The sequence below is a fragment of the Cricetulus griseus genome, assembly GCF_003668045.3.
Source record: "Cricetulus griseus strain 17A/GY chromosome 1 unlocalized genomic scaffold, alternate assembly CriGri-PICRH-1.0 chr1_0, whole genome shotgun sequence".
NCBI lineage: Eukaryota > Metazoa > Chordata > Mammalia > Rodentia > Cricetidae > Cricetulus > Cricetulus griseus.
The window spans coordinates 128,360,452-128,371,755 of NW_023276806.1; the positions used below are offsets into that span (position 1 = coordinate 128,360,452).

The 11,304-nt window shown below is 37.8% G+C and overlaps 2 protein-coding genes across 2 annotated transcripts; one reads left to right on the forward strand and one right to left on the reverse strand.

Annotated features, from left to right (window-relative positions):
• Nucleotides 1–5,149: 5,149 nt before the first annotated feature.
• LOC100753459 (olfactory receptor 6C6-like) lies at nt 5,150–6,151 on the forward strand. The gene is given in 1 exon segment (XM_027391836.1): nt 5,150–6,151. A coding segment is annotated over 1 exon segment (1,002 nt).
• Nucleotides 6,152–7,502: 1,351 nt separating this feature from the next.
• LOC100753761 (eukaryotic translation initiation factor 1) lies at nt 7,503–7,895 on the reverse strand. Its single transcript, XM_027391837.1, is given in 3 exon segments — nt 7,503–7,723; nt 7,726–7,865; nt 7,868–7,895. Coding segments are annotated over 3 exon segments (339 nt in total). The 3' UTR covers nt 7,503–7,552.
• Between the last annotated feature and the right edge of the window lie 3,409 nt (nt 7,896–11,304).

An 11,304-nucleotide genomic window follows, 5' to 3' on the forward strand; every position in this document is an offset into this window, starting at 1 on the left:
CATGAGTCACTGTCAAAAGTGGGGATATAGAATAAATTATAGACCTAGAGACACTTGATAAGGCTTTTTCTACCTAAACATATTCAACCCACACATAATTGTGGAAGTGAAATATAAAATAACAAATATTTAGAATTCAGTGGTGGTCACAAGTTCTCCTCTAGGATCCATGACTTCACTAGCCCTGAGAAGTTGGCCAGTTTTCCCATACCAAACATGGTTTCTTTCCTGTTAAGTCCAATTTGAGAATTTTTTATTACTGCCAAGGTTTGTGCAGCACTATTGCATCCTTAGGGTTATTGTGCTGTGCTCTATACAACTCTGGTTCATAGGCATTATAGTTCGGTAGAACTAAATGAAGACCTCATCCTTCATTAAGGAAATTTCTATTTTCAACAAACTAAGAACCTTACAGAAAACCACAACCAATCAAAATACAGAGTTGTAGAGCCCAGTCCCAATGGATACATTACAGAACTACTCCCTCACTCAAGGCTTAGGGGACATTCTTAGAGACAGGGGCAGAAAGATTTTTTTCTTTTCATTAGAAAGAAAATTATTTTACATGTCAATCCCAGGTCCCTCTCCATCCTCTCCTCCCCTGCCCCTCCCCCAACTAACACCCTACCTATCCCATACCCTTTGTTCCTTGAGGAAGGCCTTCCATAAGGGGTCTTAAAAGTCTGTCATATTTTTGGGATAGGGCCTAGGCCAAGATTTTAAGAGACAGAGATTGGGGAGTTTCCTGTAAGACTGTCTGTCTCCTAGTAAAGTCAAAAGCTACATTCGTATCTCACCAACATGACTGCCTAAACATAAGCTGAGCAAGGGCAACACTAATAGACATCATATTGTGGACTGGGGAATGCCCAGGAAGTCTCAACCCTAGATAAAGAACTATGGGCAACTAAAGAATGATGAAAGCAGAAGGAATAGTCTTCCCCAGGGAAGAGCACAACAATTAATTATACACTACCAAATGGTCAGCCTTGAAAACATACATTTAAGTAACATTATACAGATTGAGCAGGTCGTATTTAGAAATATATATGTATATGCCTATAATAATATGGATGTAACAACAATTAAAGGAAAAAGAAGCCATGAATTTGAAAAGATTAAGAACAGGTATATGGAAGGATTTACACAGAAGAAAGGGAAGCAGGAAATTATGTAAATGCATTATAATCTCAAAAATGTTTGAATAGTTCAAAGGTAAAATTTTCCTCAATTATCACTGCAATAGATACATTTTTAAATGATAAAAGCCCATTCTGCTTATTCTCATGTTGAGAAATATGAATAATTCATTGTTCTTGGAAATATAGAAAACAAATTTAAGATAATGAACAAATAAATCTAGTGTTTATTTTGAATGAGCAATCTCAACTTAAGTAACATATTCTAAAGGTCTAAAATTATGACATTCAACATTATAAAATTACATTATAAAAACAAGTTCCTATAATTTTATTTATTACCATAATTGTTAAATTTAGAAAAACTTTTGTAGTCTTGTAGACATGATTAAATGAAATATAATACATGTACACAGAGAAGGACTACACAGTACATCTGTAACTAAATTTGAAATATCTCCTTCAACAATTGTAGGATATATTTGACAGGATATGGTGTTATGCAAATAAACCAAGAAGGCACCATATGTTTGTAGGGTAACATGTTTCTCTTAAGGTCAATGTGTCTAAAACCAGCTGATCTTTGTCCATCTTATATTTTCATCTTTCATATCATATTGAAATAAACTCAGAATTGTGTAACAGTGATTTCAAAACATGGGTTCATGATAAGCACTCAAGTATTTTAGCAATCTACCAACAATACTCTGGAGGCAATACAGAAGTGCATACACCAGCTCACACATACAAAGGTCTGTTTTCATAAAAAGACTTCCGTGTCATACAATTTGGCTGTCCCTCAGGAAATGATGCTCTTGGATCTCAGTCACCCTGAGGACTCTTCATTATTGTGAGATTTTCCTGTAGGACACTAGGAAATAAATCCACCTTGGTCTTATAAGACAGCAAATTTTTATACAGTACTGTATGCCACATTCAGTAAGGTTTTTAATATCTCACAGATGAACTGCATTGAACTGTGGAACAGAGGGTGATGTAGTTTATTTTCACGTCAAAATTGATTAAAAATAATAAATATAAAATAACCTTTGTTCAATCTTGTGTTTCTGAGGTAGAATGAGGTGCTAGGGGAGGAAAGGGGTGCTCTCTGCACACAGGGGTGACGGCCTGGGGTATGTGCAGAAAGCTTGCTTGAGTCTCCACATGTAATGTGCTGACAAAGCTGCAGACAGTCAAAGGGTTAGTGTTTTTAACTATTCACACCTGACTTACAGAGTGGTGAAATAATAGTAATAAATACAATCATTATCTAAAATGAATGTCTTTGATCTTTTAAAATATTCTGTAACATTTTGTCTAATGAACATAATTGCATTTATAAGCTTGTGTTATTTTATTCTGCAGGTTATTTTTTTCATCATAAGAACACATGGTAATGTGATTGTTGAGGGAGGACAAATAGTAGATTGCTGGGATGGAATTCCATTGCATGATCATACATTTGATTCAGTGTTGTCATTGAGATGACCTATGTAAGCAGCAACATTTTATTCTTCATCCAGTAGTTTTATGACATAAAAGATATGACACGTAAGGGGAAATACATCTATTATTTTCAAAGGAAACATGTTTGAACTATTACTGTTCTTTGATTTATTCAGATCTATCTGTCTAGAATATTGTCCAAAGACCACTGCCACTATCAATGGGAAGGCATCTCATTTTACAATTTGATTTAGTTCTTTGTATTTTATGTGTTTGGCATTTGAAAATAACTTATGAATTAGAGGTTGAAAGATTGGAAATATTTTATTAATATCTTCAAAATAAAAGATATGATCTTAGAGATCCATTTCAAATTGATTTGACTATTTTATTGTAATAGCAAAAGCAAAGAAGAAAGAGGTTTTCCTTGAATGTTTTACTAAATCTCTCTCTCTTTTTTGCACAAATTTAATGAACATTTAACAACTGTGCTTGAAAGTGACTACACAGCAGTAAGGTTTTAAGATGGATTGGAAAGAGTACCTAAAGCAAGGATCAGCCTTAGATCTTACTAGAACTAGATCTTATTAGAAGAAACAGTTGTAACTTAGCTTTTAGTAAGAAGACTGAAAAGTCCATTAAAAAAACATTTAGGTAACTGAATTTTCAAAGATGACTTCTGAAAACAGTCACTCTTATTTTGACCTTTTGGTACAAACACAAATTTGAATGTATTTTTATAGTTAAAGTCACTTGCCCCATGTATAGAATATTTAAAATATTGATTTTTGCATACATAATTATTAGTGGAACCAAGAATTTTATTTATATAATTTCTAGTTGACCTGCTATTTCAACGTTATTATTTTGATAAGGATATCTGTATATACAAAATTAATGTTAGCAGCATTCCCACCACAAACTGTGAGCCTGAAACTTATGTGTAATCTCATTTTTTCTCTAGATTCTTTTTCTGACTTAAAAATGTAATCATGTTCTTGTAATCTAAGAAATGAGCAAAGAGGTAGGCATTAGTAATAGTAACATTTAACATATATATTATGTGATGTTTCTCCATTTTATTATCTACACATTTATGGGTATAGTTTTAATCTTTTAACTTTTCCTAATATCATTTCATATATCATGTACTGCTTGACTTACATGCATTTTTCTTTTTCTTCACATTTCCCTAACCATAACACAAAGGCAGTTTTATATTTCTTTGCTTCCACTGTATTTATTATGGCTCTTTGTTAAATCCTGTATGTTTTAAAGTTTTATTAATAGTAATGAGATAAACTATCTCTAATGCATGTATCATTATTAAAATAATTAATAATGAAATGTACCGTGAATGAAGTGGCACCTTAGGGACATGCCATAAAAGAGAAGGGTTAGAAATATGTTTTAGGATTTAATATTAAAATTATTTTCTGTGTATTTCTATTAACTATCTGAAACACTATATCATAAACCTCAAAAGAAATTGTGAGATGGGGCACTGTAGCCCAATAATTGCTCAGAATTGCTTAGCATGTGCACGACCCTGGGTTCAGAACCAGAAGTGTCTAGAAAGCAGGTAACTTGTGTATTGAGCATTCTGATTATTGACTTAGGTTACGTGTGGTTTTGTATATGTGCTTTTAAATGCCAAATTTATATTGCTCCAACTTGTCAATTAGGCTCTATTTCACAACATTTAAAATTCCAAGTCTTATGGGTTTTCTAATCAGTCAAATAAATTAAAGAACTAGAACTATACTTATGGGGATAAGTCTTTTTAGAATGCTTAAAATAAAGCTATATTCATCCAAAGTTTAAATCATGTGTTGTCCAAACATATACAATGGGAAGACAAGAGAAGTTAGAATACTTATCTGAAACATCACTTTTCTGATTTAACACACACACACTGATTATCACTCTTATTCTTCCTGATAGATTTCTTTTCTCTTTTTCCCATTCAGACTTGATTTAAGCCAGAAGACTCCAATGAGAAGCCATGCAAGAGAGACAGAACAGTGCTTATTGTGGGTTTAGCTGAGGACACAGCCTTGAGACATGTGCTATTCACTACTTCAGCCTAATCACCATTCCACTGAGCATAGAAGATGTTTATTTTACATTAATGTATGAAATATCTCTTCTATAATAATGCATTCTAGGAAATTTCCTAAGAAATGTATCCTAGTACATGCATTTCTAAAATGGTAGTTACTGTGGCCAAAGTGAATAAATTAATTTCCTTAGAATATTAAATGAATTAGTATTGAGTTGGCAATTAACGTGAGATGCTAACAAAACTAAATTTTGAATATGGATTTAGAATGAAGATTTGAACAGAGAGCCACACATGAATAAAAATGCAGCATACAAACATTTGACATGACCTATACAAAGCTCTGCACAAAAAGTGCAGAGCTGGATTATCATGGTAATGTGGCAGAGGACATGTTCAAAGAGTGACTTGAATATTGATTTCTGAAAATATTTGTGGATTTCTTAAACTTATCAATAAAAATTTTGTGCATGGAAAGGAAGAAATATTCTTCCTTGGTGTGATGTTAGTTTTGTATTTTCTGTACATTTGCTAGGAAACAAGGGAAATGAAGAACCAATCTGTGGAGATAGTGTTCATTTTGCTGGGACTGACAGATGACCCTCAGCTACAAATTCTTATTTTCCTATTTCTGTTTTTCAATTACCTTTTGAGCCTCATGGGGAACTTAGTGATCATCCTCCTCACCCTGCTGGATTCCCGCCTCAAGACTCCAATGTATTTCTTCCTCAGGAATTTCTCCTTCTTAGAAATTGCATTCACCACAGTGTGCATCCCCAGGTTCCTGACCAGCATTCTCTCAGGAGAGAAAATGATTTTGTACAATGCTTGTGCAGCTCAATTATTCTTCTTTTTTCTACTAGGGGCCACAGAGTTCTACCTCCTGGCTGCCATGTCTTATGATCGCTATGTAGCCATCTGTAGACCACTACATTACCCCATCATCATGAACAGCAAAGTGTGTCACCTATTGGTTATCAGCTCCTGGGTGACTGGGTTCTTAGTCATTTTTCCCCCTTTGCTCTTGGGACTCAAACTGGATTTCTGTGCCTCCAAAACTGTAGATCACTTTCTATGTGACACATCTGTCCTCCAGCTGTCTTGCACAGACACACGTTTAATAGAATTGATGGCTTTTGCCTTAGCTGTAATGACACTTGTCATCACTTTGATCTTGGTGATCCTGTCTTATACACTCATTATCAAAACCATCCTAAAGTTCCCTTCAGCTCAGCAACGGAAAAAGGCCTTTTCCACCTGCTCCTCACACATGGTTGTTGTCTCCATCACTTATGGGAGTTGTATCTTCATGTACATGAAAACATCAGCCAAGGAGAGGGTGACTTTAAATAAAGGTGTAGCTGTGCTCAACACTTCTGTGGCCCCTTTGCTAAACCCATTCATTTATACCCTAAGGAACCAGCAGGTGAAGGACTCTTTCAAACATGTGTTTCTCAGATTTTGTTATTTTAAAAACCATGAGACAAGATTTAGACATAAATGATATCTTGTTGAAACATGAACTACTCTCAAGTGTATTAGTTGTGGTCTAAGTCAATTCACTTATTGAGTGTTCTAGTCACTTGTTTCCTAAGCCTATCTGAGTTTTTCAGCATTTTTCTTTAGTATATCTTCCTAACTGAGAGGGATGAAAGTTCTTTCTCAAAATCAGAATATTAAATTATACATTTAGAATAGAATTCTCATAAACTTTTATATATTGAATGTTTATTCAACTGAAACTTGCCAGATTTAACAAGTTAAGCTATTCTGCATGGATTACATTGTAAGAGACACAGAATATGATTATGATGTAAAATAATTGGGATTGTCATAGCAGATAGAAAATTTAGTAATTTGAAAGATAAAGGTGAAAACATCACTTACAGTGAACCCTGTGAAATGAATAAAGAAAACAATTGAGTCCTATGATGAGTGACATAAAATATGCTGAAAGAATTGGAATTCTGTTGTAAAAAAATCCCCAGAAAAGGTATGTTGAGAATATAATATTTTGTTAGCTTAATTTGATATTTTGATTGAAATAGTTAAACTCTGTGTTTTGTACTAATTATTTTATGTTTATGATTTGTAGATGTTGAAGGTGATGGTAACCCAGGAAAGATATTCTATTTATTCTTCATCCATACCTTAGTTTGAAGATATTTCTTTCTTTTCTATTTCCTAAAACAAGTTTTATTTAAATAAGGGTTTAAATACATTACATTACATTCAAACTGAAAGGGAAAAGAAAAGCAAAAACCAGTGTGCTCCTTCGCATGGCACTGGGCAGCTGCTACCAGTGAGTTGAAGCCTTTACAGCTAGCCACATGATCCATCGTTTGGTATTTGTTCCCTTGCTGTAAGTTTAATTGATACTAGGCTGGTCTCACCCTTCAGTTGTTTTGACATCCCTTGGTTAGGGTGTATCCAGCTAAAAAGATTAACCCGGTGACCATCTAGATGTCCATGACCTCCGTGGAAAGGTGGTCCTTTCTGAACTCTGCCAGACTCCCTCTACTGCTGTGGGTTACCCATCTCTTGTTCACCCGGTGACTTTCTCCTAGGGCAGGGGACTCTGTAGAGGGAGAGCTAAGGGCCTTCTGGGTAGACATAGCCTATGAACTTGGGGCTCTAGGCTTGGCTGAAACATTGTTATTGCTTTGTTTCAGGCTGGACACTGCCAGGGCTTACTGCTTTACCTGTTTAAATGAGGGACTTCAAGACTAGACAGCATGGCTCTTTTCAGTTTATTGCATGAAGGAGTTACACTAGTCCAAGTTAAAAGCAGACCCCCAAATGGTTGCATTATGCAAGCTGTGAGGTTTTTAAACTTGTGACAAGGGACAGGAATTCTACTCATTGCAAGGAAATCCTCGCTTAAGCTTCAGAGAGTCACAAGCACTTAAAACCCATGAACCTTCAGCTGGTCGTCATTAGCCAGTCCAATCTTTATCAGGAACTGGCATATGTTCTTGTGCTGGTCACCCTGTAGCTGAATTACTTCTTCATATTCTGGATGCTCAATTATAGTACCATTGCAGGAAAATTTCTTCTTAAACGCCTTCACTAGTTTTTCTTTTTAATATAATCATCAGCGATCCCTTGGACAGTGGTAAGGGTCTTCCTGCCGTTTCTCTGTTGAATTCTTATATGGATATAATCCTCAGTGCCAGCAGGAGGCAGGTCATCACCCTTGCTTGCATCAGCAAAGGGTCGAAAGAGTGGAGGTTCTGGATAACGGACATACCATACGATTCCTTTTCCTCGGTGTGGAAACCGCCTGCAGAGAGTGGCTGCAGGAGAAGGCGGGCAGGGCAGGGGGGCGCTCGAGGCAGGCAGGAGAAGCTAGGGGGATCGAGGGGGAGGCAGCTGAGTCCTCGGCGGCGGCTCAGTGACTGGGTCTTGAAGATATTTCTATACATTAAACTCAAATCAGGACATAAAAATGTCTTTTTTGTTGTTGTTTGTTTGTATTTTGTTTTTCGAGACAGGGTTTCTCTGTGTAGCTTTGGAGCCTATCCTGTTACTCACTCTGGAGTCCAGGGGGCCCTCGAGCTCACAGAGATCTGCCTGCCTCTGCCTCCCGAGTGCTGGGATTAAAGGCTTGCGTGTGCCACCAACGCCCGGCGATAAAAATGTCTTAATCAATTCAGATTATGTCAATTTTCAAACATTTAATGTATTTTAACACACTACTGTAAAATAATAATTTTATACCTGTGTACTGAACTAGTGTGCACCCATGAGCACCTGGAGGGCACCACAATAAATTGTTTCTCTCTGCTTATTCTAGTCAAACTGTGTCTTCCCCATCCCAATCTGGGGACCTTTGTTAATTCTACATTAGTCTCGCCTTTCTGGACTGTCTTAGGAAAAGAACAGCATCCTTGGCAGTGTTTGCCTGCCCTTTGTCTTCTCCAATTTACATGCTTCAGTTTCCCATGCTTCTCCTTGAATCTGCTCTGATCCTCTGTAGCTACAGTGTGGCCACTGTGCTCTTGTGGTAGCCAACTTTCCTCCCTTATCTCAATAGTTTCCCAGTTTCATTCCCTAAGCACCCATCCCACAAGAATAAATCACTTACTTTGATTGGAGTAAAAGTATGAAGAACAGACTTCAGTCCCTGAAAGCCTCTGTCTTTCCAGTGTGCTATTACAGAAAAAATAAATCGAATACCTGCTAGCTAAGAAACACTTCATAATAGAAATAATAAAAAAAAAAACCAGTTCCACTATATCTTGGAGGTTCCACTCTCAGGGCAGACAAGCTTAGGAAATTTCCTCTGGCAAATAAGATTGTAAATTTTGAATAGGGAACATTGTGCATTCTGTTGCTCTTTTGGGGACCCTCCTGAACTGGAAATAAGAACTCAGTTTGTCTACATTTCTTGCAATGGGTTCCAATACAGGACTTCCAACCAGGTAGGCTGCCTGCAGACTTCTGTTTTCTCAGACCTAATTCTTCAGTCTCAGCCCCAGCTCTTCACAGGCAGCCTTCCCTGTCTTCCTGTTCCCATGCCCTGTGAATCTCATAGATCTTCCACTTCTAACCTTCCTCCCATACTTGTTGTTTTTCCCAGACCCACAACTCCAGCTGATACCCTGCTAACCCAAGGGCCACCCATACCAAAACAACAAGTCGGCTAAAGGTGTACCAACACCCTTCCTACCACTCCTGAGATCCAATTACCCTAGTCTCATCCTCTCTAGCAGGAAACCCTGGTGTAATTTCCGTTTCCTCTCTGACCCCATCCCCAACAGATCACAAAGATCTTCTCCTCCAAACTTCCTTTCCTTTTTATTTTTTATTTTTTTATTTTTTGGTTTTTTGAGACAGGGTTTCTCTGTGTAGCTTTGCAGCCTATCCTGGCACTCACTCTGGAGACCAGGGGGGCCTCGAGCTCACAGAGATCCGCCTGCCTCTGCTTCCGAGTGCCGGGATTAAAGGCATGCGCCACCAACGCCCGGCCCAAACTTCCTTTCCTAACACATTCCACTATCCTAGCCTCCACTACCAGCAGGCATTCCCTGTGAACACACCCGCTGAACAGGCCAGGAAAAGAGGCAACACACAGCAATCATGCTTTTCAAAAACCCAGAAAGGAAACAGAAACAAAGGAGCATATCACCCACCCAACAAAGTCAAATCCAGAAATCACACCTAGACCTATAATCATCCCAAACCCAGATGTCAAGATGGCATTGAAAAACCATCATAATAATAGCTAGGGCAATATGTCTCCATTAGAGCCCAGGTATCCTACCACAGCAGGCCCCGACTTCTCCAATGCAGCTAAAGGACAAGAAAAAGACCTTAAAACATGTATGTTGTGAGAAATGCTATTGAAACTAAAATATTTTAGTTTGCTGAGGGAAAAAGTTTTATTAGATTTTAGTTCACAGAGAGAAAAAGTTTCCCACAGGCCTTGGCCCATTACAAGGGAGTTGGCCCCAACCCCGGGCACATCCTATGGTTTAGACGGGGGCAATCGCCAAGACAACGCTCTTTGGGTCACACCTGGCTGGCCAACAGACAATCAAGGACCTTCCAGGGTACATTCTGTGGTTTTTCCTTTGTAGAAAAGCAGGTCACACCTGGGTGACCGCTCTAACATGAGATCATACTTTGTAATCAATCGCTTTGTGCCCCTTGCCTGTTTGCTGATCTTCGGTTTTTTCCTATATAAGGAACCTGCAACCCTTGCTGGGGTGTGTGCAGCTTTCCCAATATTGCTGACACCTGAATGGGCATTCGTTCAATAAACCCTCTTGCTTTTGCAGCTCTTGGTCTGATTTCTGAGTCTTGGAGGCTCCTCGGGATCCTGAGGCCCTTAGGAGTCTGGGGGGTCTTTCAAAACCTACTAGAGATCAAAATAAAAACTAACAGATTTATTACTCATGTCTCTAGCAGTGGACATTCATATTACCAGTAATGTGAAACTCATTTATCAGACTTATGTAGAATGTTCCTCAACATGCCTTTTCCCAGAAATTCACTTTCCTAATATATAGTTTTCAGGAGCCCTTATATTTCTCCCTTGCAGTCAGACTCTTCCATGTAGATTCACACATGTATGTAACAAAATCATGATAAAAACATTAGATTCATAAAATTTTGTTCTTTTTTGATTTTTGTATTTTTTAATTTTTTAATTTAGAAACAAGATTGTTTTACATGCCAATCCTTGTTCCCTCTCCATCCCCTCCTCCCCTGCTCCCCACTAACACCCTACCTATCCAATACCATTTCTGCTCCCCAGGGAGAGAGAGGCTTTCCATGGGGGTCTTCAGAATCTGTCATATCCTTTGGAATCGAGCCTAAGCCCTCCCCATGTGTCTAGGTTGAGGGAGTATCCCTCTAATGAAATGGAATCTCAAAGTCCATCCTACTCTAGGGATAAGTACTGGTCTACTACAAGAGGCACCACATATTTCCGAGGCCCCATCCACTCCTCCTCCATAGTTTCTCTTAGCCAATCCTTAGTAGGTAAATTTTTGTGAATTAATTATGTATATCATAAAACACTGAGGTGAAATCATTTTAGCATAATGTATTGTACACATATGCACACTCATGTATAGCTAGAGACCAGTGCAGTGAATTATTCCCTTTGTATATTCTATCTCCTGCTCTACTCAGAACTAATTAGAGTTG